Source organism: Martes martes (assembly GCF_963455335.1).
Source record: "Martes martes genome assembly, chromosome: 11".
NCBI classification, from domain to species: Eukaryota; Metazoa; Chordata; class Mammalia; order Carnivora; family Mustelidae; genus Martes; species Martes martes.
Window position 1 is genome coordinate 94,575,779 of NC_137899.1, and position 27,096 is coordinate 94,602,874.

Sequence of the window (27,096 nt, forward strand, 5' to 3'; positions counted from 1 at the left end):
TCTCCTTACAGACTTCCCCAGGTCAGACGACTTTCAACCAGCCATTGTCCCCCAAGCCCTAGCTTGTCATGGCCTGGCCCGAGAACCTTCAATTCCCTATGGCTCTCTGCCCGTACACCAGGCAGCAGTAGGTGAAGGCACATTCCTCCTAGAGGGATACCCGGGGAGCAGAACAGGCCGGAGAAGGGAAGATGGGTTCTAACCTTTTCACTCAGCCACTTCACACACACAATGTTCCTTGGTGGATTTTCTGTACTTTGATCACTAGCTCTCTTCCCCCATGCCTCCTCCCCTCCTTCCTTCCCTCCATCTCTTTCTTTCTTAAGATTTTATTTTTAAGTCATCTCTACACCAAGGTAGAGCTCAAACTTACAACCCTAAGATCAAGAGGCTCATGCTAGAGTCGCTGAGCCAGGAGGAGCCCCAGCTGGGTCACTTTCTCACAGGTGAGCCGGACTTCCCTGTCCTGGCTTAGTTGGCCTGTCAGGGAAGGGGTCACAGTGGAGGGTCAGAGAGACCCGACACTGAGGACTCCAGAAGCAGACAGTGTAAGCTGCAAAAGAGAGGCAGAGACACCCCGACTTCTAAGCACAGTCTAGAGCAGAGGCCTGGGCATCCTGGAGAGGGCCCACAACACCGTGCATATTTAACTCTAACCTAGAAACGTTAAGAGGGGCATTAAATGGGCACAGGCGGTTACCTGGTGTCACACCAGCTCTGAAGTGTCGGGGATCAGAACTGCTCTACGGGAGGCCTCAGTAGCAGGGACAGGCTACCCAGTGATTTCTACCAAACCAGATAAAGCCGGAGAGGAGTGAGCCTATGGAGCATGAGGAGAGGTGGGGTGTGGGGGCTGACTTTCCCTTAGCAGCATGTTCATAGAATCACAGAGCATTTAAGCCAGAGGGGTCCTGTAGGGATTAGACAGTCCTCCCCCCCACTGCATAACTGGGCACAAGACATGGTCATCCCCTGGGACACTCTGGAAAGCATAGGACGCCTGAGGAGGTGGGGTCAGGAATAGGGCCCTTAGGAGGTTCTGGGCCAGGATCAGAGGGAGGGCAAGGCTCGAAGGAGCACGGTTCCAGGAGGCCCCAAGCACTCTGGCCCGTAGAGTGAGAGAATTTCAGAGCAAGGAAAGACTGTGGGGTCGCCCAGTCCCACTGGCCTCACTGGGCCCCAGCTGAAGGCCACAGAGAGGGAGGGCCTGGGGAGGAAAGCACAGAAGTCTTACCTTCTTTAGTTCACAATTCTAGCCTGATGCCAAGCACAAAGGGGGTCTCAATGGCATGTTTTAAAAAAGACTTTCCTTATATACTTGTGTAGGTGGGGTCACAGATGCTGACCTTCACCCCCACCCCCAGGCCACGAGGCCTGCTCCTCCTTCCTTCTCATTTTCTCTGGAGCCAGGCTTCCTGCGTCCCAGCCCTCCCACTAACCACTTAAACTTTGCTTGAGCAAAGTGACTTAACCTCTGTGTGCTTCTTAGCTTCCTAATAATAGAAGCTATCTGACTGAGTTGTCAGCAGCCTGAAAGAGTACAGGTCAACCCCTTCCACGAGCCTGGCCCCGAGGCGACACTCCAGTGTTCCTTGTGGTGGCCGTGTTGCTACGGTCATCGGGCTCGCTCATGCCTCAAGTCCTTCTTTTCCTGCCTCAGCTCTACGGGCCTTTATTTATTTGTCCGCCTCTTCAGGTCTGCCTGGAATGGGTATTGGACGGAAAGATAATATACTGGGTAAGAGAGAGAACACCTTGAGCCATTTGTAATAGGAAAAGCAGGGGCTGACTGCCTCTCAGGACAACGTGACACGGAAGTCGTCACAAGTGGCAGTGACGAGGGGCCTCGGTGCAGATAAGCCCTGGTTTCATAAATGAGGAGGCCCAGGGCCCACAGCTGAGGACGCTGAGGCTTCCTCGCTCCTCCTGGGAGTACCCCTGGGCCCTGGGCCCTGTGTGATGAGGGACGGATGTGCAAGTCTGAAAGCCCTACAAAGGAAATTCAGGTGTTTTAGACACACACACACACACACACACACACACACACGGTAGTTAACTGCACGGTGGCCTGGCTCTGGACCCTGTCCGTGCAGCAGCCACAGGTGGCATTTTACCCCCTCTCCCCTCTCATGGGGGTTTGCTGTTCGAAGGGACTCTGTCTCCGAGGGCAGAATACCAGGCATTGTGGAAGGTGGGCAAGGAGACACTCCACGGTTCCTCCGATCAGACCACATCAGGGACTTGTCCCCTCAGGAAAGCTGCCACAGAGCAGGCGGAGGGGCTGGGAGAACCACCCCTGAGGCAGCCATGGCGCAGGCTCCATTCTCGGGGATGGCCTTCCTTCGCTCTCCTTCGGCTCTTGTTAGAGCAGCTCAGGGGGAAGGCCTTCAGCCTGTTAACCCAGAAATCTGCCCAGGCAGGAGTGAGACGTGGGCAAGTCCCCCCTGACATCTTTGTCACAGCACTTCCAGGAGTCTTGCTACCCTAAGCCTGACCCATCCCCTCTGCTGGCCCTAAGGGATGCACCTGACTTTGACCTGTTCTGTTCCCACCTTCTCTCTCACTGTACTTTGACAGGAAAAGTAGGTGAAACTTCGTGTTCTCCTTTGTTGGTGAGGGAAGCCTGGGGAGGGCACGCTCCCTTCCAGCCATGCCCATCTTCGAAGACATTTTCTCCGGCGGCACCTTCCGGAGCCGACCATCTTCAACCCGGCAGCAAGGTCCTCGTGGGACTGCGTGGCCCCAAGTCCAGTCTGGGCGAGCAGCACACTCACTTGGCTGGCCTTCCCTTCTTGCCTCGGCCTTCCTGAGAGCCCTTCCCCTCCCCCACAGCGGAGGCTGAGAATCCTGCTTCCGGGGGACAGAGCGGGGCTTCCAGGGAATACCGACAGCTACTCGATGAAATCCGACCCTGGTCACTGAAGGGTTATTACTCATCTCTCGCTTCCGGAGCCCCAACCTTAGAAGTCTCCCGCCTGAATTCCCCAGCGCCCACGAGCTTTGAGAGCTGCCCCCGCCCAGCACCAGCTGCAGGCGGAGAGCCGGCCTGCTTCCCGCACGCGGACCCCAGGGCACCGGGAGTGCAAGAAGCATGACGGAAACAGGGAAGAGCTCGCTCAAAACCCGGGTGGGAGCAGGCTGGGAGTAGCCAAGTGGCCGCTGTCCAAAGAGGAGCGTCACCAAGATGACCAGATGGGCTGGAGTGGGAGGAGAGGACTGGATTCCATTTCCTACCACGTTCCTGATGAGCTCCACATTCATACCTTCTGTCCTTTCATTCTTCTTCCCCGGTTCTTCTTCCTCCCTTTTGTTTTCCAGATTTGGGAGTCGTATTTTCTCTCCAAACCGCAGTTCTTCGATTTTTGTGTTTTTGGCATTTCTTCTTTCCAGATGGACTCCTCGGTTGGCCTCATCTGCTTTCCCTGGTTGGCTGGTCCGTCTCAGCCCTAACTGGAGTGGTGGTCACCACCTGTGCTGCTGTGCCCTCAGTTCCAAAGCCAAGAAGGCTCTGACTCAGTATTATGGAGTGATGAAAATGCCAGGAGTTCCTTTTTTTTTTTTTTTTAAGTTCAGAATTCACTCAAATCCCTATCTGCCTCTCCTCTGGCTTTTCTCTGATTTGTGCCATGGTTTTGCAAATCACTGAACGTGTACATTAGGACATGGGGGGCATCGTACCAAGCAGTGAGCAGGTGTGTGTGATTCTGTGTCATTTATTTTAACACTGAGAAGAAGGGCCGCCTTGGGGAGCCATCTGTGTTTCACACGGCCCTGCAGGCCTCCTTGAACCTTGGCTCCGTGCCCCCCACTTCTCCTTCCTCTCTCTGCAGTGAACTGCTTTACAAGTTTTTGAAGGTGACATGCTCGGTCTCCTGTCCCCTTGCCTTGGTCTAGATAGCTACAGCTCCTTTAGCCTGGAATGTGCTTTCTACTTGCTCTTAGTCTCAGGACTCAGCCAGAACTGGCCTCCTCTGAGCATGAGTGCCCTCCTCGGTGTCCAGAACGCGCTGCTCTGGTAAGCCTAGACAGCGAGGTTCCCAGGGCTCTGCTCACTCCTGTGTCCCCCGCCCTGCCCAGACGGAAAACCCTGAGTACAGCTCTGCGCTCCCGCCCTCAGCCCTTTAGCACACAGCAGAGGGTCAGGGAAGTAGCGCACAGAAGCGCAGGCTTCCTTGGTTTGACAGAATAGGTGCGCCTTATACACCTCCCATCCCCGAGGCCCACTGGTCCGCTCTCTTCCCTCAGAGGGGCGGCCTCCCCAGTCCCGGGCCGTCACCTGCCCCCCACTCCAGACAGTCCGCCGCCAACTGTCCTTCAGACGCTTGAGTGGAAGTGGCCAAGACTGGTACCTGAGCTTGTCTGCGATGAAGATGACCCTCCTTTCCAGAAGAAGGGAGGCAAAAACACAGAGCAGGTGGCGGACGCTGAGAGAGGAGAAGAGAGACTCAAAGTCCACGTGCTCGAGCCGGGAGTCCAGTGGGCGGCACAGTTCAATCACCTGCCGGGGAACAGAAGCAGCCGTGAGGCGGGGTCACGCCGCAGGCTCAGAGGTCCTCAGCAGGACTGAACCATTCGCAGGCGAAAAGGGAAAGAAAACGAGGAAGGCAAAAGTGATGGGAAAAGAAAGATCCTGGGAGCCTGAGGGAGCAGGTACCCTTGGTACGAATTTCGTCGCACAGTCAAGTGTGATGAAAGTTCAGAGGAAGGTGGGGACGCAGGATGGCGGAATTAATGGCCCACGGCCCCAGATGCTTGGAGCCTCTGCCTGCCAGTGACACGTTTCTACCATCCCCCTCCCTGGGAGATCCATGACTGCTGATGTCCTATGACTTGGAGTCCCACGGGAAAGTGTCTCTGCCTCACAAGGGAACATTAACTGCTGGAATGGAGTGGTAGGCTCGTGCAGAAGGACCAGCAGAGCCAAGCAGCAGCTTCAGGACTCACCTCCTCTGGAAGGCATTTCTCAGTAGGCCCAACCCCATGCCAATCCCTTATGATGTATCTTACAGCTTGTATGCTTGGTGGGCACATCTTCTCATTCTGTACTTGTCGAAATGTTCCCGAATTCATCTCGAGTCACTACTCATGTGTGTGTTTTTCTCTTTAAATAGCTGTCTCCTTCATAGTGAGCACAGACTGGTGTTTTGCTCTGAGCATGGCACCTGCCCGGTGCTGTCCCCGTAGTGGGGTTCACTCATGTTAACATCCTTATGGCCAAGCCACCATCTGCTATAGGATAGTATAGGGTTCTCTAGCAACACGGAGAATACTTCCCTCTCTTCTGGGAAACTGAGCTGTTCCAGAAGACCCCAGACCTATCCTTATCCCTCTCCTGTCTCCAGAGGTGACCAGCTTTTTCAAGAGCTTTTGGAACTACAGACTCAAGTCTGAATGGGATCTGCCTAGTGATATCCATAGAGCCATATAAAGGGAATGGGAAGGACAAAAATAAAGTCCTGCATTAAATTTCAACCCAGACAAGAAAAGGGACATACCTCGAAGTCCTAGACAGGTGAATAAAAAGTAGTACATAAGCTTGTCTTCCCAGAAGATAATCTGTTTTACATTATGAAGTTATGGAGATGATGGAGACCAAAAATATAGTTTCAAATACAACCTATGAGTGTAATGGGCTAGTAAGAGAAACTAAGGATGTTCAGACAGGTCCCTACTCTGTAAGGCCAAGGTCATGCAAAGAAATACCATCTGCTGCCATGGCATAGCTCTAGGACTGAATTCTGAAATGGAGGGACAGGACTTAGGGTGGATTTCCCTAGGCCTGATATCACATTCACTGATGTGACAGCCCACTGAAAGCCAGCCCCTTGGTCAGCTGGAGGAGCTTTGTCTCCTCTAGCAGACAGTAGGAATCTGATGACTTACTTCAGTTCCTGATCCTGGCAAGAAGTTCTTGACAATGATGGTTTTGCCCAGTGCTGGGAAAGGGGCCTCCATGACACTCCTCATGAGGGGCTGTACCAGGGCAGGAGAGATGCCTCGCCGTTTTTCCACCTCATCCAAGATCTGCAAGGGTCACAAAAGCAGCTTAGCTGTCCTGATGTCAGGGCACCAAGGCATCCCTCTGCTATCAATGAAATGGGCCTGCTACCGTGACTGAAGCATTATGGGGAAGGCCTGCTGTCTGCATCAGGCCAAACTTAAAGTGTTTTTCAACCCATATGTTATTGCCCCAAATCTTCTCTCTATGTACCCACTCCTTTGCCGTGTATCTTTGCACTTCTTCCCACTGAAGTGGTAAAATTTCTTGACCCCCTTGACTTTGGATTTGGCCAGGTAACTTACTGGGCCAATACATGCATTATCAATGGGAGCAATATTGCCCCCAGGGGGATAAAAATTGGTTCTTGGGGGTGGTGCTGAAAAAAACTTAGGTATTATAATGGTTTGTAGCCCTTTAAAGGCCCACAGTACCTAAAAAGATCTCCAGTGTATCTGTGGAGTTACAATTTCTCTGAGAGTACCATTAGAGAAGAGCAAACCCAAACCACAATGAGAAACCACTTCATACCCATGAGGTGGGCTGTAACCAAAAGATCGACAACAGCGAGTGTTGGTGATAAGGTGGAGAAACTGAAACCCTCATGTACTGCTGGGGGAAAGTGAACTAGTGAGGCTCCTTGGCTAAGCAGTCTGGCAGTACCTTCAGAGGGTAAAGATAATGTCCTAGATGACTTAGCAACTATACTTCTGAACCAACAGAAACAAAAACACGTTCACACAAAAAGTAGTACATTGGGGCGCCTGGGTGGCGCAGTCAGTTAAACATCTGACTCTTCGTTTTAGCTCAGGTCAGGATCTCAGTGTTGTGAGATCGAGCCCCATGTTGGCGAGCTCACAACCAGCGTACAGTATGCTTAAGATTCTCACTCTCTCCCTCTGCCCCACCCCCATGTGCACGTGCACTCTCTCTCTTGGATAAATAAATGATTAAAAAAAAAAACCCAAATGGGATGCCTGAGTGGCTCAGTCTATGAAGTGTCTGCCTTCAGCTCAGGTCATGATCCTGGGGTTTTGGGATCAAGTCCCACACTGGGCTCCCCACTCAGCCGAGAGTCTGCTTCTCCCTTTGCCTGCTGCTCCCCCTGCTGTGCTCGCTCTCTCTGACGAATAAATAAAATCTTAAAAAAAAAAAAAACCCAAACCCAAAACTAGTGCACTAATGTTCATAGCAGAATTATTCATAATAGTCAAAAGGAGGATGTAACCAAAATGTCCATCAATTGATGAATGGATAAACAAAATGTGATATTCCAATGTAGGACATAATCAGCCATAAAAAGGAATGAGATACTGATTCATGCTACAACATGGATGAACCTTGAAAAGATTAGGCTAAGTCAAAGACACCAGTCACAAAAGGCCACTTATTGTATGATTCCATTTGGATAAAATGTCCAGAATAGGCATATCCATAGAGACGGACAGCAGATTGATGGTTAAGAGGCTTGGGAAGTGACTGCTCATGGGAAAGGCATTGCTTGCTGGGGTAATAAAAATGTCCTATAAATGTGGAGATGATTACACAATTGTGTGGATACGCTAAAAGCCACCGAATCCTAGATTTTACTTATTTATTTTTTAAGTTTTTTTTTTTTTAAGATTTTATTTGTTTATTTGTCATAGAGAGAGCACAAGCAGGCAGAGTGGCAGGCAGAGGCAGAGAGAGAAGCAGACTCCCTGCTGGACAAGGAACCTGATGCGGAACTCGATCCCAGGACTTTGGGATCCTGACCTGAGCTGAAGGCAGTGGCTTAACCGACTAAGCCACCCAGGCGACCCTTATTTATTTTTTTGAATCCTAGAATTTAAATGGGCAAATTTTGTGGTTTGCAAACTATATCTCAATAAAACTATTATTTTAAAAAATCTAAATGCGGGGCACCTGGGTGGTTTAGTGGGTTAAGCCTCTGCCTTCGGCTCAGGTCATGATCTCAGGGTCCTGGGATCGAGCCCCACATTGGGCTCTCTGCTCCGCGGGGAGCCTGCTTCCTCCCCTCTCTCTCTGCCTGCCTCTCTGCCTACTTGTGATCTCTGTGTGTCAAATAAATAAATAAAATCTTAAAAAAAAAAAAAACTAAATGCAAGACCCTCCATAATCTAGTTGTAGATCAAAGAGTTTAAGTTAAAACACCATTTATAATAATACCACATGTAGCCACTGAACACTTGAAATATGGCTAGTCTTAACTGAAGTGTGTTATAAATGTAAAATCCTCAGTAGATTTCAGAATACAAAATTAAGAATGTAAAATATCAATGACTATTTGATTATATGTTGAAATAATAATATTTTGGATATATGGGTTAAATGAAATTTATTATTAAAATTAAAAAAGATTTTATGTATAGTAGTTCCTCAAAAAAACCTAGAATTCCCGTGATCCAGTAACTCCACATATATGGGTACATAGCTCAGAGATTTGAAAGCAGGAACTCCGATATCTGAATAGCCATGTTCATAGCAGCAAAATTCATGATAACTAAAATGCAGAAACAACACAAATGTCCATCTACAGATAAACAGAATAGAAAATGTGATACCTACAAATAACAGACTGTTATTCAGCCTTAAAAAGGAAGGAAATTCTGACATATGCTCCAATATGGATGAACCTTGAAGACATATGCTAAGTGATATGAGCCAGTGACAAAAGGATAAATATATGATTCCATTTACATGAGATCCTGCAGTAATGAGATTCATAGAGACAGAACGTAAAATGGTGGTTGCCAGGGCTAGGGAAAGAAGGGAACGGGGAATTAGTGTTTAATGGGTGCAGAGTTTTGATTCAGGGATATCAAACAATTCTGGAGATGGATGACGGTGACAGTTGCACACAATGTGAATGAACATAATGCTAATCAACTGTACACTTAAAAATGGCTACAGTAGGGGCAGTTGGCCGGCTCAGTCAGTATAGTATGTGATGCTTGATCTCGGGGTTGTGAGTTCGAGCCCCAAGTTGGGTGTAGAGATTAGTTAAAAATAAAATATTTTTAAAATGGCTAAAATAGTAACTTATGTTTATTTTAGCACAATAAAAAAATAATGTAACAAAAAATTAGAAAGAGTCTTATGGCGGTGGGGAGGCAATTCAGGGAAAAATGTCTTAAAAGCCTGGTTAGGGGCTAATAAAGAAAGGATGAGGGACACTGAGGCAGAAGTGACAGTGCACCAGTTCTAAGCCTGGGCCTTAGGAGGCCTGTCTCATGTATTTCTGGTTGCCATCCTGGGCCTCTGCCTCAGCCACAAGAACTGCACGCCTGGGCCAGCTCACTGTCTAAGGAGGCTGACAGACATGTGGACGAGCCCCAACTCTAGACTGGCCTCCGATAGTAGAGATCGGGCAGTCTGGATCAGCCAACTCCCAGCCTACCCACAAGGCAGGAGTGAGCCCAGTGGAAAAGAGCCAAGCCAAGCCCCAGCTGACCTACACGTCTCTAAGAATAAATGACTGGTGCTTTAAGCCACTGTGGCTTGTTACACGGCATGACTGTAGTGATATTTAATGGGATACTTTTCTTCAGAGATTCTTCAGAGATTCTAAAGCTGTTCTTCTTGAAGAGGATTCCCCTTCCCTCCCTCCCTCCTTCCTTCCTTCCTTTCCTCCCTCTCTCCATCCCTTCGTTCTTTGTTTCTGTTTTTCAATGTGGGGCTTAAACTCACAACCCTGAGATCAGGAGTCACATGCTTTAGGGACTAAGCGAGCCAGGTACCCTGATTCCTTTCTCTGTACAAAAGGACACTATATCATTTTAGTCATCCTTGTCCCTCACCTGGGAATAGCTCAAGTTTTAGAGATCAGTTTGCCAAAGCTCTGTTTCTGGTTCTAGCCAGCGTATTTGCTATTTGGTCTTTGGCATGGCATCAGACCACACTCTCACAATATCCCTAGTCACAGAAATGCCATGAAAACACAGAACTGTGGTGCATCACACGGTGTTAGTACGTTCACATGCTTGTCACTCCCCATCCGTGACAAACAATGGAGCTCAGGTGAATTCCAAAGCCACCACTGGACACTGGGTTAACTCAGCTGTTTCACTTCTACCTTCTGACAGCGTTCGTGCAAAAACAAAGACTGTGACACAGCCTTATTTCCACGTTTAAATAATCCCCCGAGAGAGACCGGGGTGAGCAGAAACGCATAACTGTCCTAGAGCCTGTAAGTGACCAACTTCCGTGTAAAAGGCTTATCGCCCCAGTGGAGTAGAGGCAGGAATACAGATACATTGATACCATTCTTTATTTCTTTTTTTTTTTTAAAGATTTTATTGATTGATTGATAGAGATCACAAGTAGGCAGAGGCAGGCAGAGAGAGGGAGGGGGAAGCAGGCTCCCCGCTGAGCAGAGAGCCCGATGCAGGGCTCGATCCCAGGACCCTGAGATCATGACCTGAGCCGAAGGCAGAGGCTTAACTCACTGAGCCACCCAGGTGCCCCCCATTCTTTATTTCTAACAGACTTGCACAGAAGTGCAAGTTCTACCAAGGCAAGTGGTTACACTAGATCAGTATAGGTCAGGCTTCCTCTGAGAGTAAGTGGAGGGTGGGCAGGAGGAAGACACATTTTGCAATGCTTTTAGGAAGTGCTGTCTGCCATCCAAGGACAGTAGACATAGGACTTCAACTCTCCGAAACAAAGCTTAGACTGAAAATACATGCTCAAGGTGAATTTAAAATCACTTTATGGATTAGATACTCGTGTCTGGTTAATGTAGGATATGAATGTTGGATTGTACCTAATTTTGAGATTATCATCATACACAATAGTAATTAGCTCCCCTCTACCCACCCAGAATAGTGGGATGGACGAGCCAGCTCAGTCTGGCAATTCCTAGGTCTTGATACATTGGCTTCTCTTCTCCAAAAGAGGACGAGAGTAAGATTTGGATCTAGTTAGAGCCCTACTACAGTAACAAATATCTCCCACACACCACCCACGTACACAGATGCTCGTACATCCATCTATCAGAGCGGCCTTTTTGTCATGAAAAAGCGAGTATGACAAACGACAATGCTTGGAAGTAAGTAAAACACAAGGAATATTCTGGGAAGATCCTCTGCCCCTTTCATCCTCTGCAATTACTTCGACTCTCCCCACACCCCCTTTCTCTGGGCCCTGACCTTCACTGGCTCTCACTGCGGGCACTAATGATAGGAGAACAGAGGAGGTGACAGGGGAGGAAGAGGGAAGGAAACTATACCGGGATACGATTACACAAGTGCCAGGAGTCAAGGTGTTTCCTGTGTCCTCCCTGGCTCTGCCTTGCCTTCCCTTCCGCCCTCCTCTAAGGCCCAAGTCCTCACCTTTGAAAAGAGGCTGAAGCATCCCAGGCGGCTCACGATGCAGTAAACTTCAGGGAGACGCTTCCCTTTGCCACCAGGCTTTTTGGAGTGAAACAAGGAAATCATGAGTGTTATCATCTCAAAGTAGAGAACCCAAACATTTTTAAGTGCCTATCATGTGCCAGATGTTTCCTCACTGCAGCTTCTGAGAATCCATTAGGTAAGTATTTACCAACCCCATTTTATAAGCGGGGAGCACTTCTGGTCGTGGAGTATATATATTTATATTCTCCTGAAGTGACCAAATCAAGCACGTTGAGTGCACAGTAGGTGCTCAATATGGCCTATGGAACCATAAAGAAAGGAGGGTTAACTTGTTTACCCCAATCCCTGTGGTTCCTCTTAAGGAGCTACGTTGAAACCAAATGCTGTTTATTATAATGATAATTCCAAATCAGAAATTATTTCTGAACATCCTTTTTGGAAATTGCATTTTAGGCTAATTTTCAAACTATTTAAATGAAAATCAATCTCAATATGTCAAAGTAATTTCATCCCCAAACCTTATTATCTCACTTAACTTTTTAAATTATTATCCCTGCTTTTTATTCACTAATTAATTCAATAAATATTTACTGGATACCTACTACGTGCTGTGCATCATCTTGACTCTAGATTACATCAGCTTATTTCGAAGATTCAAATACACTCAGAGGAAAATGATTTGCTCTTACTAAAGATTTTCAAAAGAATGTGTCTCAAAAAGACAAGCTCTAAAATGGGCTACCATGATCCTTTCATTGGATTACAATCCTGACTCCTACTAGCGACTGTTCTGAAGAACACGTTCTTGAAGGATCTGTAGCATGAACAACAGAACTATCCTTCTTTGGCCCTTAGCAACCATTATGAATGTGTGCGCTATATGCTCTCTGGGTCTGTCTAGCACGTTTTATTAGAAAGAACATTTGGCTTAAGGACAGAAAGTTCTACAGAGAAAATAACGGAGGAAGAATTTTCTTTCTAAAGGAGACGGAGTTCTAGTTCGTTCCTACCAGTAAGATTGCGATGAACCCCCAAATCTTTTTTAACTCCGCTGAGGAACCTGTCATGCTTCCTTCCTCTTCTCTTGTGGCATACGGCGAAGCCCCAGACCCAGCACTGCCCAGAGCCCTGGCGGACCAACAGTAGTGTACTAACCAGTAGTCTTCGGCAGTAACCGAACCGTCTGCTCCCATCTTCTCCAGTTAAGACAAATGAGAAGGTTTCACTGAGGTCGGGGAAACAAAAGTGAATTACATAGCAAAACAAAACAAGACACCTGGCAGAAAGCAATCAGGGGACACTCTGGAGAGGGCTGGCAAAAAGGGCTGCTCCCTGTCCTGTCTGTGCAGGGGCTCTGTGTGTCTGTAGTTTTGGGATCTGTGCCAGGGAGAGGGAGAGGGAAGCTCTCCCAAAAAGCTCCAAAAAGCCTGGGGGCAAAGGGAAGCGTCTCCCTGAAGTTTACTGCACCGTCTGCCTGGGATGCTTCAGCCTCTTTTCAAAGCTGAAGACTTCGACCTCAGAGGAGGGTGGAGGGAAACCTACAGTGTCCCTGCACCCTGCGAGGATGAGGTCTCCTAGTGTTCAGCACCCGAGCCGGCCTGTTACTACAGAGCATTGATTGGGACTGCTGCCCTCTGTGAGCTCAAGGGTGTGATGGCATCCGCTGCTCCAGGGACGTGACTCAGTGCAGGAGCAGCCAAAGAGACGGACAGTTTGTGTCCCTCTTGGAACTGCCTCTGGGGTGACCCTCCCTGAGAACTGTCTCCTCTGAGCCCCCCCGAGGGGCTCGGACTGCCCTGAGAGACTGCTGGGCCTCAAACACAGGATAAGCAGCCCCCTGAGTTTGGTCAGTCACTGGAACATCTGATAAAATGATACAGGTATGCAACAACCTGGTTAAAGCAGGAACACTGTCAGGATCTGAGGGATCAGCTGGATGGGCCGCTATTAAATGTTTCCAGGGCACCGACAAGGAAGGGAGCTAGGCGACGCTCCTCTAGCTTCTCCTACACCAAGAATTACTTTGCCCTTCACAGAGGCTTATGAACCAAACATATGCCCCCACTGAGCGAGAGGCCTGGGAATCTGCATAGCTAGCAAGGCGGTTCCTCTCTTCAGGGATGTTTTAAAACACAGGTGGGGGCCATCTCTTGCCTGGGGCCCATCAGGCTGGGTGGCAGCAAGACTGATCTATGGCGTCTGTCCTCTCCGACGCCCTCCCTGGTTCTTGCCTTAGCCTTTGGGGGTGTGGAAAGGAGAAGCCAGCTCCTACCTGGTAAATTGCTGGACGGGAGCCCAATCCTTGGCATCGGGGAAGCAGAACTGAGGGATGGCCTTCAGCTGGTCCTCAGCCTCTCTCATGAACTTGAAAGACCTTTCCAACTGCAGGGAGAAGAGTGAGAGAAGATTGGGGAATAAAACCCAGCATGGGAGAGAAAGGTAGACGCTTGCGGGGCGCCTAGGTGGCTCAGTGGGTTAAAGCCTCTGCCTTCAGCTCAGGTCATGATCCCAGAGTCCTGGGATCGAGCCCCGCATTGGGCTCTCTGCTCAGCAGGGAGCCTGCTTCCCCCCCTTTCTCTACCTGTCTCTCTGCCTACTTGTGATCTCTCCCTATGTCAAATAAATAAATAAAATCTTAAAAAAAAAAAAAAAAGAAAGAAAGGCAGACGCTTGCAAAACCACATGTTCTGCCTTCCCACAGGTGAGACCACCACCTTAACCTCAGAAAGGGTCTGCAGCTCAGTCCGCTGGGGCCTTTGTTTCCCAGGGCACTGTCAACTCGTCTTCTGGGAGAAGTCAAGAGAAAAGAAAATCGTGTGTTTTATTTATTTATTTATTTATTTACTTGTCAGAGAGACAGAGAGAGACAGAGCAAACGCAGGCCGAGTGGCAGGCAGAGGCACATAGAGAAGCAGGCTTTCTGCTGAGCAAGGAGTCTGATGCGTGACTCAATCCCAGGACCCTGGGATCATGACCTGAGCCAAAGGCAGCGGCTTAACCAACTGAGCCACCCAGGCGTCCCCAAAATAGTGTGTTTTAGATAAATATTCTTGGGGTGCCTGGGTGGCTCAGTTGTTGGCTGTTTGCCTCTGGCTCCGAGGCCCACATCGGGCTCCCTGCTGGGTGGGAAGCCTGCTTCTCCCTCTCCCACTCCCCCTGTTTGTGTTCCCTCTCTCACTATGTTTCTCTCTCTGTCAAATAATTAAATAAAATCTTAAAAAAAATATTCTCGCTGCCTAACATTCTGAAATGTAACTATTTTATTTTTAAATTTTTTGTATATTGTATATTTTGTGGACTATAACTTTTTTATTTTTCATTATTTTTAAAAAGATTTTATTTACTTATTTGACACAGAGAGAGAGAGCGTGGGAGAGCACAAGCAGGGGGAGTGGCAGAGAGAGAGGGAGAAGCAGGCTCCCTGCTTCGCAGGGATGTGCGACTGGATCCCAGGATTCTGGGATCATGACTTGAGCCAAAGGTGGACCCTTAACCAACTGAGCCACTCAGGTGCCCCTGGACTATAATAATAATAATTATTACTATTTATTTGGCAGAGAGTGACACAGCGAGAGAGGGAACACAAGCGGGATGAGTGGGAGAGGGAGAAGCAGGCCTCCCACCAAGCAGGGAGCCCCATGCAGGGCTCAATCCTAGGGCCCTGGGATTCTGACCCGAGCTGAAGGCAGATGGTTAATGACGGAGCCACCGAGATGCCCCTGGACTATGGCTATTTTAATCAATAAGGAAAAAGTGTCAAAACAACCCCCTCCGAACAGGAGATTCACAAGTCTTGAATCTGGTCTTCCAACCTCTGGGCCCCTGAAAGCTGCCCTTCCTCGATCCAGGCAAAGATATTTTATAACACTTCTTAGTGAATACAATCAGTTAAATCACATTATACAGTAAACTACAATTAATTTCAATGTCCTTGACTGTCAGAACCAAAAGGAAACTAGTCATCATCCACTGTCACATTCTTATTTCAGAGATAAGGAAATAGCCCTGACATGTTAAGTGATTTGTCCATGGTCACACAGCTGGTGTGGAATCCAGCTAGAGATGGCTTTTTTTTTTTTTTTAACTTTTATTTATTTTTTTAAGAGAGACAGAGTAGTGGGGAGGAGGAGAGGGAGAGGGACAAGAGACCCTTTGTTAACTGTGGAGCCCAAAGGAGGGCTTGATCCCATGACCCTGAGATCATGACCTGAGCTGTAATCAAGGGTCGGATGCTCAACTGACTGAGCCACCCAGGTGGCCCCTAGGGGCACTCAATCCTGAAGTGCCAGGATTGAGCCCTGCATGGGGCCCTTTGCTCAGCAGGGAGCCTGCTTCTCCCTCTCCTTCTGCCCCCTCCCTGCTCATGCTCCCGCACTCACTCTCTCAAATAAATAAAATCTTTTAAAAAAAGCAAACCCAGGGAGGAATAAAATGAAACAAGATGAGATCGGGAGGGAGACAAACCATGAGACTCAATCTCACAAAATAGACTGAGGGTTGCTGGGGGATTGGGAGGGATAGGGATAGGGTGGCTGGGTTATGGTCACTGGGGAGGGTATGTGCTATGGTGAGTGCTTTGAATTGTGTAAGACTGATGATTCACGGACCTGTACCCCTGAAGCAAATAATACATTATATATTAATAAAACAAACAAACAGGGGTGCCTGGGTGGCTCAGTGGGTTAAGCCTCTGCCTTCGGCTCAGGTCACCGTCTCAGGGTCCTGGGATCGAGCCCCGCATAGGCTCTCTGCTCAGCGGGGAGCCTGCTTTCCCCTCTCTCTCTGCCTGCCTCTCTGCCTACTTGTGATCTCTGTCAAATAAATAAATAAAATCTTTTAATTAAAAAAATAAAATAAACAAACAAAAAACAGAAGCAACTTAGAAAGTATGATCAGAGACTGTACTTAAAGCCATGTGCTTACTTATTTGCGAATGAACAGAAGTCTGTGTTTTGCGCCCCATTCTGTGGACCCGCTGAAACAACGTGTGTGCATTTGACAACACTGTACACTGTATACTTGGACATGTTGGGAGAGTGAATTTTATATGATGTATTTTTGTGCCACATTAAAAATGAAGCACTGTAGTTTCAAGTTTAGGAAACAAAAAGGAATAATTAGTAATTAGCGTTTCTTATCTTTTTAATTTTTATTTATTTCATTTTTTATTTTTTAAAGACCTTATTTATTTATTTGACAGAGATCACAAGTAGGCAGAGAGGCAGGCGGAGAGAGAGGGGGAAGGAGGCTCCCTGCCGAGCAGAGAGCCCAATGCGGGGCTTGATCCCAGGACCCTGGGATCATGACCCGAGCTGAAGGCAGAGGCTTTAACCCACTGAACCACCCACCCAGGTGCCCCAGTAATTAGTGTTTTTAAAAATAAATGTGTACTTCTAATGTGTTGGGAAGAATTTCTGGCTCTGTTGTTGTTGTTTTAAGATTTTATTTATTTATTTGACAGAGAAAGAGATCACAAGTAAGCAGAGAGGCAGGCAGGGTGGAGGGGGAGGCAGGCTCCCTGCTGAGCAGAAAGCCCAATGGGGGGCTGGATCCCAGGACCCTGAGACCATGACCTGAGCCAAAGGCAGAGGCTTAACCCACTGAGCCACCCAGGCGCCCCTGTTGTTGTTTGTTCTTGACAGGTTTATACTTGTTAACTTTTCTTTACAAAGAGTTAAAAACAAATTATGCTCAAGTTACCTTCAGTAATTTGATGTACCAATATTTGAAGTAAGTGGAGCCTGAATTTCTCAGGTTAGAAAACTGTTATTACTATCTCACCTAAATTTTTTCTGTAATATGTTCCATCAATTTCTTATTTTGTCTCTCAGGGCTTGCCATTGACCTTCACCTCAAAGCAGCTTTGCAGACAGCTTCTGAAGTCTGCAGACCAGCAGCACTGCTGAATGCCTCCCAGGGGATCTACAAGCCTTCTCCAGGACACCAAATGTCAGAGAGGGGAGGTCTCTAAAGAGAGTGCCCAAAGGAATAAAGCACTGAGCTGATTTTTTTTCAATTTTAAAACCTACTTCTAGTATGTTTCCCCTTAGGCTACAGCAAATATAATTAAAGCTGCTGCTAATATTGATGGATGAGACAACTATCAATGAATGAAACACAGCCACCATTTACAGACTTTAAGCCAATCAGTAACTGTCCTTTGGTTTTCCTCCTTCAGAATCAGTAGTCACTATCTCTTTTCTATATAATGAGTTCTCTCTTCCATCCATGACCCAGAAGATTCCAACTGGTCCTGGAGCAGTTTTTGAGTTGATAATTCACTAGCTCAGACTGTTGCCAAAACAGTAATTTTGACTGCCCTTGGACAGTCTCCCAGGGGAGCAAATACCGGTGTAGTTGTTGGAACGGGTCATTTATCACCACAGAGGGAAGAGCCATAAAGAAGATAAAGGGAAAGAACAGGGACATTTCTCAACAGTGGAAACCACTAGAGAACTGCAGAGAAGGCCCTGTAGGGAAGCAAGTTCCAGCACTTTTTTACATGGCCCACTCTCTGATCACATGCACGACATACAAAAATATGTATGTACACACATGTGCCTACATGTGCTGTCATCAACATAGGAGTTATCAACCCATATGGGCACATACATGCTCTCAAATGCACACACACTCACAGGAAGTGAGACAGGGAGCTGTCTGTCACATATACAAGCAATCAAAAGAGCCAGAAAATTTCCCAGTCTCCATGAACTGTCATAAAGGTAATTACATGGTATCCAGCATTTAGTGGAACAAGGCAGGCATGATCTCTAGTGTGCAAATATGAAGGGTAAGTCTTGGTCAAGGTGACCACAGAAGTGGGGGATAAAACTCATGAAAGGAGGAGAAAGAGGGAGGAAAGGTCCTTCTGACAGAGAAAAGGCAAAAAGATATAAAATAGCCTAATCCACAAAAAATGCATGTATAGAATGGTCACAAAACATTCAAAATATGTATCTAAAAAACATTGGCAACAAGATACATTTCCATCGGAAAGAGACTGGTTAAACAGATTAGGGCACACCCATATAACAGAGCTTTATATAATTTTAAAAATAATGCTTTTGAATTTACATTAAATAAGTTTCAGGGCGCCTGGGTGGCTCAGTGGAAAGCCTCTGCCTTCAGCTTAGGTCATGATCTCAGGGTCCTGGGATCAAGCCCCGAATTGGGCTCTCTGCTCAGTAGGGAACCTGCTTCCCCCTCTCTCTCTGCCTGCCTCTCTGCCTACTTGTGATCTCTGTCAAATAAATAAATAAAATCCTTAAAAAAATTGTTAAAAAAAAATAATAAGTTTCTAGGGGCACCTGGGTGGCTCAGTGGGTTGGGCTTCTGCCTTCAAATCAGGTCATGATCTCAGGGTCCTGGCATCAAGCCCTGCACTGGGCTCTCTGCTCAGCAGGGAGCCTGTTTCCCTCTCTCTGCCTGCCTCTCTGCCTACTTGTGATCTCTGTCCATCAAATAAAAAAATACATTAAAAAATATGTTTCTAAATAATGATATATTTACAAAATGTGATACAAAAATTATACAATGTATAACACCAGTTTTGTTAGAAAACTACGCTATGAGAAAAGTCTGGGAGAAAACATAATAAAATGCTAAATTCTATGAGGAGTGGGATTATAGATGACTTTTTTTGATACATTTCCAGATTGGTCCCCTTTCCAACAATGACTATACAAGTTTCTGCTCAAAAGAAGTTTTTTTTTTTTTAGATTTTATTTATTTACTTGACAGACAGAGATCACAAGTAGGCAGAGAGTCAGGCAGAGAGAGAGGGGGAAGCAGGCTCCCCGCTGAGCAGAGAGCCTGCTTCGGGTCTCGATCCCAGGACCTCGAGATCATGACCCGAGCCAAAGTCAGAGGCTTTAAACCCACTAAGCCACCCAGGCGCCCCTCAAAAGAAGTATTAATGTGGATGTCTAAGAGCCTGGGAATTCCAGGTTGGAAACTACAAGCATTTAATAATTATGGAGATTTATTCATTAATTCATGAATTAATGCCTTTGTTCCTGAAACACTGATTAAATATTGCCATGTGTATAACATTGTGCTAGGCCCTGAGGGAAGTAAACAGGATAAAAAACAGTCGTTCATGCCTTGGTGCTTGCTCCGTGTGGGCTTCAACTAAATGTGGGCATATCTGTGGGGCACCTGGGTGGCTCAGTCAGTTAATGGTCCTACTCTTGATTTCAGCTCAGGTCAAGATCTCAGGGCTGTAAGATCGAGCCCTGCATCGGGCTCTGCTTTCAGCAGAGTCTGCTTGAGATTCTCTCTCCCCCTCTCCTTCTGCACCCCCTTCTTTTTCTCTCCCCCCAAAATAAATAACATATTTTTGAAGTAAATAAATGTGGGCATACCTATAGTATTAGGGTTTTCAAGGGATCACCCCTGGAGGTCAGCTAAAGGCAGTGAATACAGCCAGTTAGGAGGGCTGATGCCCATGGCTTACTTCAATTATACACCTTCCGTCCTAAATTCCAAGGACAGGACTTGATTGCTGCACTAGACCACATGGGCAGGACAGAAGGACACTGGCCCAGAATAGGAGGAGACCTAGGCCTCTGTAGATATTGGGATTATGCATGGGTGGGCAGCAAAGGGAGGCCCCTGAGGGGATCAGGTCATGTCCTCCCTCCCCTCTTCTTGCCTCTGAGCACCTTCACTGTAGGAACTGTGCATACAGAGTCACATTCTACCTCATGAGTCTCTGTATGCTTATCTTTTGCCCTCCTGTCAGAGTGTGAGCCTCCTGAGGACAGCAAACACCATTTTGCTCATTTCTGTAATGATGCAGCCAAGCAGAAAACAGCTTGAATGTAATAGGGTCTCAGTAAATTCTGGTTAGGCTGAATAGAGCCTCTTGAATCCTGATGCCGAAGCCTAAAAATAATTTCTGGTCATGCCATTTTAGGCTTTGCTGAGGGCCACTCCATGAACCGTGTTAGAACAGAACAGGACTCTTGTGCACACACCCAGGGGGGTACATGGTACGCGTACAGATGTTCAGCGTGGACACGAACAGCCCTCCCCGGGAAGAGTTGTGTGGCTGGTGGGAAAGAGGCTTCTAGGACAGCTCGGGAAGAGATGTGGCTGGACAAGGAGACAGGGAAGATGACGAGGATGGCACGGCCAGCAGAGTCACCACAGGAAATGAGTAAGTGGTTTTGTCTGTACTTTGAGTCTTTGAGTTCCTCACCTCCCGGGACCTCCCAAATTCTCAAGCAGCAGCTTTTTTCATTTGCTATACCCTACTGAGGACTCATGGTCCAAGACTGTAGACACTGAGTGCTCCTGAGACTCCCGCACCTCCCAGAAACCGTGAGTCCCAACGAGGGCTGTGAGCCGCCAAGGCCAGACCGCCCTGTACCTTGAGCGGGAACTGCTGGGTGAGCTCTGGCACATACGCAGCCCCGGCCTGCTTCTTGTGCAGGGACACGACCACAAAATACTCGAACAGCTGCCTCTGCTGGTACTCCACGAGCTCCCGGTCCAGGGATGGGTATCTGGGAGCGTGCTTCAGGCGGGACTTCACATTCACCAGGCGCTGGCTGTGAGCTGGGGAGAGAAGGACAGTGAGCGCCTGGGTGCGACTCTTTCCAACGTGGAACCGCACAGATCCGTGACAGCTTGTGTGGTTCCCAGCCCAGAGTACCCCTTCCCATTCCCCCAAAGTGTTCCCACATTTAACAAATGAGTAGGAAACTCTTTGTTTGGGGTCCTTGCCAGACTTCGGGGAGGAGCAACACCAGACGGGCCGCCAGGCTAATGGGGGTGCGGAAGCCTGGAACGCGGGGCTCTGCTCTTCCATGGGTTAGCTGGGTGGACTGGGGGCAGCGGCTTGAGTCATCCTTGTAGCCCTCTGTCAGATGGGGCGGGGACACTGACGCCTCCTCTCACACATTCCTTTCATCTTTCAGTTTGTGAGATGTGACAAAATCCAGACAACAGAGCTTTGACAGTGGGGGGATTTTGTCATCACCTGCATGACAGACCCAGCAGAGCCATGACTAACTCGGGAGCTCCTGCCACCTTCCCTCCTGCCGTTGTTCTCTGTGATGGAAAAGGGCTTGCTTCATCCTAGAGGATGCCAGGGAGCAGCTTGCGGGGGAGACATGAGTGAAGCAGGGCTGCTGACCGGACGGGTCCCCCTCACCTCACTCAGCAGGTCTAGACTATGGCTCTCTTGGGCTTCCCCCTGTGGTCTGAGAAATTGTGGAAAACTCACTAAAGCCTAGACCAAGGTCACCAAATTTAGATCTACAGAGACCAATAACTTCAGTGACTTCATTTGACAGATGAGGAACTAGAGGCCCTGAGATCTTAAGTGATCTCCCCTGTTCTTTTAGCAGTTTTCACAGGAGTAGGACAAGAGCCCAGGTATCTAGAACCCCAGGCCAGCAGCGCTATACCTTCCAGGTGTGGAAAACACCTGTAATGGAAAGGCACGGGGAAGGGCTACTGTGTTTGTAGCCCCCCTGCACCTCTGGACCCACAGGCTCAGTGACCAAACAGGCCCATGCTGGTCATGCTCAGGACTGACCTGCCCCCACGCACCCTGTGGGTCCCCTTGTCCCCTTAGACATTCACATCTTGCCCTACAAGCTCGTGCAAGGACACTCGGTGCCCTCCTTCACATTAAGCAGGAAGGGCCATCTCAGTAGCTCCCAGCCCCCTGCCTGTGCCCTGCCCCGCAGCTGGTCTTCTCACCTTTCAGCTTCTCCTCTGTGTCACTGTCAGACTCACTGTTCTCATCCGTCACTAGACAGAAAAACAAACAAACAAACAAAAAATGGCAACAGGAAGAAAGTTTTTCTAATACAGGAAACTTTTTGTATGAAATGACCCATATCCAAGATTTCTACTTCAGAGGGGCTATTTTCTTTCTGTCGATTTAGACGTAATAGACAAAGGATGTCTTTGTCCAACTAAATGCAATTTCCAAATTAATGTGGCTCTAGTTCAGATGGTACTTATATCCAGTAATAGAGCAGATACTGGTTCGTTTTATGTACACGAAGCAAAGAAAGCGGCTCCCAGGGTGAGTTCAGAGCTTGCAGCGCTGGGCTGGCTTGACGGACGGACAGTGAAACAGGACCAGAGGACACACCACCAGGCTGAGCTCCTTCCCAGCTCTTCACTGTTGCAGGGCAACAGGATGTATTTACAAAGCACAGTATTTACGTATTTACAAAGCACCGACTTGGTCTCCTCTTTGGTGAGCCAGCCCAAAACAACAGGGAGCCTCTTTTCACATTGTGGGGGGAGCTGGGGCGGTGGCGGGGGTGGGGGGGTGGGGGGGTGGGGGTGGAGGGGGCTGTTTCTACCTTTTCCTGAGTTGCTCTCCGTTGACTGGGACAGCCTCTTCACGCGTTTCTTTCCTCTCCGGGCCTCATAAATGGCATTGATTCGCAAAACCAGCTGCCAGACACCGGGAGAAGAAAAGCCAGTGTTAGCAGCTTCCTCTCCATGTGCAGCTGGGGTTTCTTTGCCACTCATTCTCTTCTGGGACCATGGACGGTGGGGGAAAGAAGGAGGGAGGGGCCATTTCCCACTGGTCCACTGGCATCTTTCAACTATTCTTTTCTACCAGACAGGAACGTGACTTTTGAGAACACTAAAGGAGGCTGCCAACCTCACTGATGTATGGACGGGTGATGTCTAAATATACTAACGCATACAGCTGAGACACAGGCAAACAATTTCATTGGCTAATTGTGGGATGGCCGCCCCCCCTTCGATGCCGTGATGTCTCTGTGGTTTGGGAGCGGCCTTTGCTCCCCCCCAGGGGAAAAAAAAAACAACCCAGACAGCAAAAATAAAAACCTCCCAGGCAGGGCCCCTTCTGTCGGAACAGTGCCAAAGACCATCTAAGCAGCACCGGGCAGCAAGGGGGCAGGGATTATGGGGGATTTTGAGTTCTAGCTTGGGGCTACATGGTCGTGCCCTGCACCCAGCAGACCCAGCACACCCCCCTCTTGCAGGGGAGCACTCATCCACACTCAGGGAGGCCTTTCATGATCTCCCCGGCTGCTCAGCAGACTCCACCACTCAGCAGCACATCTTCCAGGCTGATTCTAGCAGACCCATCTGGCGACGGAAGCCCTGCGGCACTTCCCATCAGGCTTCACAGCACCGCCTGCAAATTTCAAGAGTGGAAGCTTCCTGGGCTCCACCTGGTTGCAGGAAAGGAAGTCTACCCATGCCCAGTCGAGACAAACCAACTCGGGATTTTAATTAAATTAATTAAAGTTTATTTTCTTTAGTAATCTCTACACCCAACGTGAGGCTTCGAAGGCCTGAAGCCATGACTCCGAGATCAAGAGCCATACACTCCTCAGAGTGAGCCAGCCAGGTGCCCCTCAACAGGTGATTTTAAAGGGGAGCTGGGTTTGAAAGCTGCCTTGAAAAGTTTATATTCTTTTTGGCCATGGAAGAACTGGAGAGAGTATGGGCTGTAGTAAACTGGGCGATGGGCACGCAGGTGGGTGCGGTGGGTTAGCTGCTGCCAATCCCTGTCTCCACCCTCTGCTTCTCTGTCCCACTGCCTGAAGTAGCTCACCAGCACCTCGTCACAGGCCAGAGCGCTGGACTACCAGTGGAGGAAGGTAGCTCATCCTCCAGGTCTCCTTGTGGTGGGCCTGGGCCCCGGCCCTCCAGCTCTGCAGACTAAGACACTGCCCTGCCATATCCTTGGTCACACACGTACTCTGGGTCCTGACAGGTGGCCCAGCCCTGGCCCTGCCAGCTCTCATTGTGAACTCCTCACCCCCAACCCGGTGCTGGCTTTGCCTTGAATCTGAATGACGTGCCTTCACCACCAAATCCCTGCCATATGGCCATTATTTACATTTGATCTTAGGAACCAGCCAGTTCCTTGGAGCTCATACCACTGAGCCGGCCCTCTTTTCTTTTTACACACATCCTAACCAGTGGAATATTGACGCTAACCCCATTCCCCATGGAAGAAGACAATGCATACATGAGATGCTACTATTATTCACAACAGCCAGGAAATGAAAACATCCCAATGTCAATCAAGGGATGAATGGGTAAACGCAATGTGGCATGTACACACAGTGGAATATCATTTAGCCTTCAAGAGGAAGGGAATTTGGACACATGCTCCAACATAAATGAAACCCGAGGATGTTCTGCTAAGAAAAATATGTCAGTCATAAAAGGATAAATACTGTATGATTCCATTTATAGGAGGTACCTGGAACAGGCACATTCATAGTGATACAAAGTGGAATGGTGGTTGCCAGAGGCGGGGGGAGGGCAGAACGCAGAGTTTCTGTCTAGGGAGATGAGCAGTTCCGGGGATGGATGCTGGTGATGGGCTGTATAACAGTGTAAATGCACTAATGCTACTGAACTGTATGCTTAAAAATGGTTGAAATGGCAGTTTTCATGTTACATATATTTATTTACCATAATTTAAAAATACATAAATCAACAAATGAGTTACTAGGTCAAATTGTGGTTCTTCTGGGAGGAGAATTTTTAAAACCATTCGGCCTCCTCTCACCCAATATCCAATGAACCAGAAAGAAGACAGCTACGATATAGGTAACATCCTTCCTAAGTTCACCTAAAATGCGGTGAACACGGGAAAGTGAGTTCCGCGCAGGTGGGCATCTTGATCACTTCTGTTTGCTGCTCGATGACAGTCCCTGTATGAGCTGGAACAGCGCCCAGCACGTAGTAGGTACTCAACAAATATCTGTTGATTGTGAATTTGTTGGATGAATACTAAGCGTCCCCTATGTACGAGGGTTTTTGCTAGAAGCTGGTGGTAAAAAGATGTATGGGACATGGCCTCCGTTCTCAGGGAGTTTACAAGCTTACAGGAAGGACCAAGATGCATTTGTAGCTATCATACAAGACAGTTCCTGAGCGCCATGTGGGTAGTATAAATGACATGACAGAGAACATTCTTCTCACTTTAAATCAGGTCATGGAATAAGTGGAAGCCATATATACACCACTCAATAAATTTTGTTCCTTTTTTTTTCTTTTTTTTTTTTTTTTTAAGATTTTATTCACTTATCAGAGAGAGAGAGAGAGTATGCACAAGCAGGCAGAGGCAGAGAGAGAAGCAGGCTCCCTGCCGAGCAAGGAGCCCGATGTGGGACTCGGTCCCAAGATGCTGGGATCATGACCTGAGCTGAAGGCGCAGCCCAACCGACTGAGCCACCCATGTGTCCCTCTTTGTTCCTTTCTATATAAAAAATTTTCCCCCAAGAGAAAAGCTTTAAACATGCTCTCAAATAATTGTACTTTAACAGGAGTTAAGTTTTGTTGTTTCTGTACTAGGGGGCGCCTGGATGGCTCAGTAGGTTAAGTGCCTATTCTTTTTTTTTCTTTTTAAAGATTTTATTTATTTTGACAGAGAAAGAGAGAGAGATTGTGCACAAGCAGGGGGAGTGGCAGAGTGTGAGAGAGAAGCAGGCTCCCCACTGAGCAAGGAGTCCCATGTGGGACTTGATTCTGAGACCCAGGATCACGACCTGAGCTGAAGGCAGATGCTTAACCGACTGCGCCACCCAGGTGTCCCTACGAGTCGATTCTTGATTTTGGCTCAGGTCATGACCTCGGAGTCGGGGGATCACGTTGGGCTCCACGCTCAGCAGGGTGTCTGGTTTAGATTCACCCTCTCTGTGCCCCACCCCCACATGCTCTCTCTCTCTCTCACTCTCTCAAATAAATAAGTAGAATCTTAAAAGAAAAAAAAAATCACGTACTCAAACTTAGAGTTGTGTTAAAGCTCTTTTAACCCAACAGCTAATTCATTTGATTATCCCTGTTTAATTTGCTAAAATGATGGTGAGGCTGGCAGTATGGATGTGAACAGCCACTTTTAATTATTCCACCAACTGTAGGATTTTGACCTTATAGATACCTATACTGATGCCAGAACAAGCAGAAGGGGAGTTAAGGGAGTGGCTAGAGACACCACACTTTGGGGGCGCCAGAGCAGCTACCATGATGGCAGAGGACAGTGACATCGGAGGGCAGCTGAGGGGAGGCATGGGAGTGAATCCGTGCTGAAAGAGACTGGGGTCCATGGGTTAGTGGAGCTCATTCAGGAAACATCAAATAATCAATATGCAACCTGCTCCACACCCTGGGCCCTGGGTAGGACAAGGTTAATGGGGAGAGCATGAAGGGGGAGGAGCCATGGCTCCTGTCCTGATCCCTTTGTCTGCCCTTCATCAGCAAAACAAAGGAAGATGGCTTCTCTCCGGTTCCAACTACAAGTCCCCTCTGACCAGGCTTCCGGTTACAAGTGTTTTCTCAACCACAGGACCCTCTCGGCCCTTACTCTTCAGAAGACACTCGACAGCCAAGGTGACTTAACTTCATTTGAATGAGAAAGCTGGGGACGGGTGTGGTAGGGGTAAAATTATGGCTCAAAATACTGACTAACCAAACTGTTAGGAGGAACCAGCTTGCAAATGTCCCATGATTTTCAGGTCAATGCATCACTTTGAGAAATCTGATGAAACCTACAATCTTCCCCTCTTGCCTCCATCCTCCAAAACTCTCCATAAAAAGTCTCACGCAGTTTTCCGGGTTTCGTGATCCCTAAATCCCATCCATCCATCCATGTACCCTGAAATGAAGAATCCCTGTTCTAAAAGTTCCCATAAAAAGTTGGTACCAAAGTTACCAGTGCAGAGGGACCAGCACGGCAGAGCTGGAATAATGCAAAAGGGAACTGAGTCACTA

General features: G+C 48.1%; 1 protein-coding gene across 1 annotated transcript in view; it reads right to left on the reverse strand.

Moving 5' to 3' along the window:
* DENND2A (DENN domain containing 2A) overlaps nucleotides 1-27,096 on the reverse strand; it is a 101,408-nt gene that overhangs the window by 17,565 nt on the left and 56,747 nt on the right. The window contains exons 7-14 of the mRNA XM_080818210.1: nucleotides 22,689-22,782; nucleotides 22,072-22,122; nucleotides 20,732-20,919; nucleotides 13,628-13,737; nucleotides 12,511-12,580; nucleotides 11,332-11,409; nucleotides 5,884-6,024; nucleotides 4,350-4,498 (exon numbers count right to left, since the gene is read on the reverse strand). Coding sequence (XP_080674336.1) covers nucleotides 4,350-4,498; nucleotides 5,884-6,024; nucleotides 11,332-11,409; nucleotides 12,511-12,580; nucleotides 13,628-13,737; nucleotides 20,732-20,919; nucleotides 22,072-22,122; nucleotides 22,689-22,782 — 881 coding nt within the window. The remainder of the gene's footprint in view (nucleotides 1-4,349; nucleotides 4,499-5,883; nucleotides 6,025-11,331; nucleotides 11,410-12,510; nucleotides 12,581-13,627; nucleotides 13,738-20,731; nucleotides 20,920-22,071; nucleotides 22,123-22,688; nucleotides 22,783-27,096) is intronic.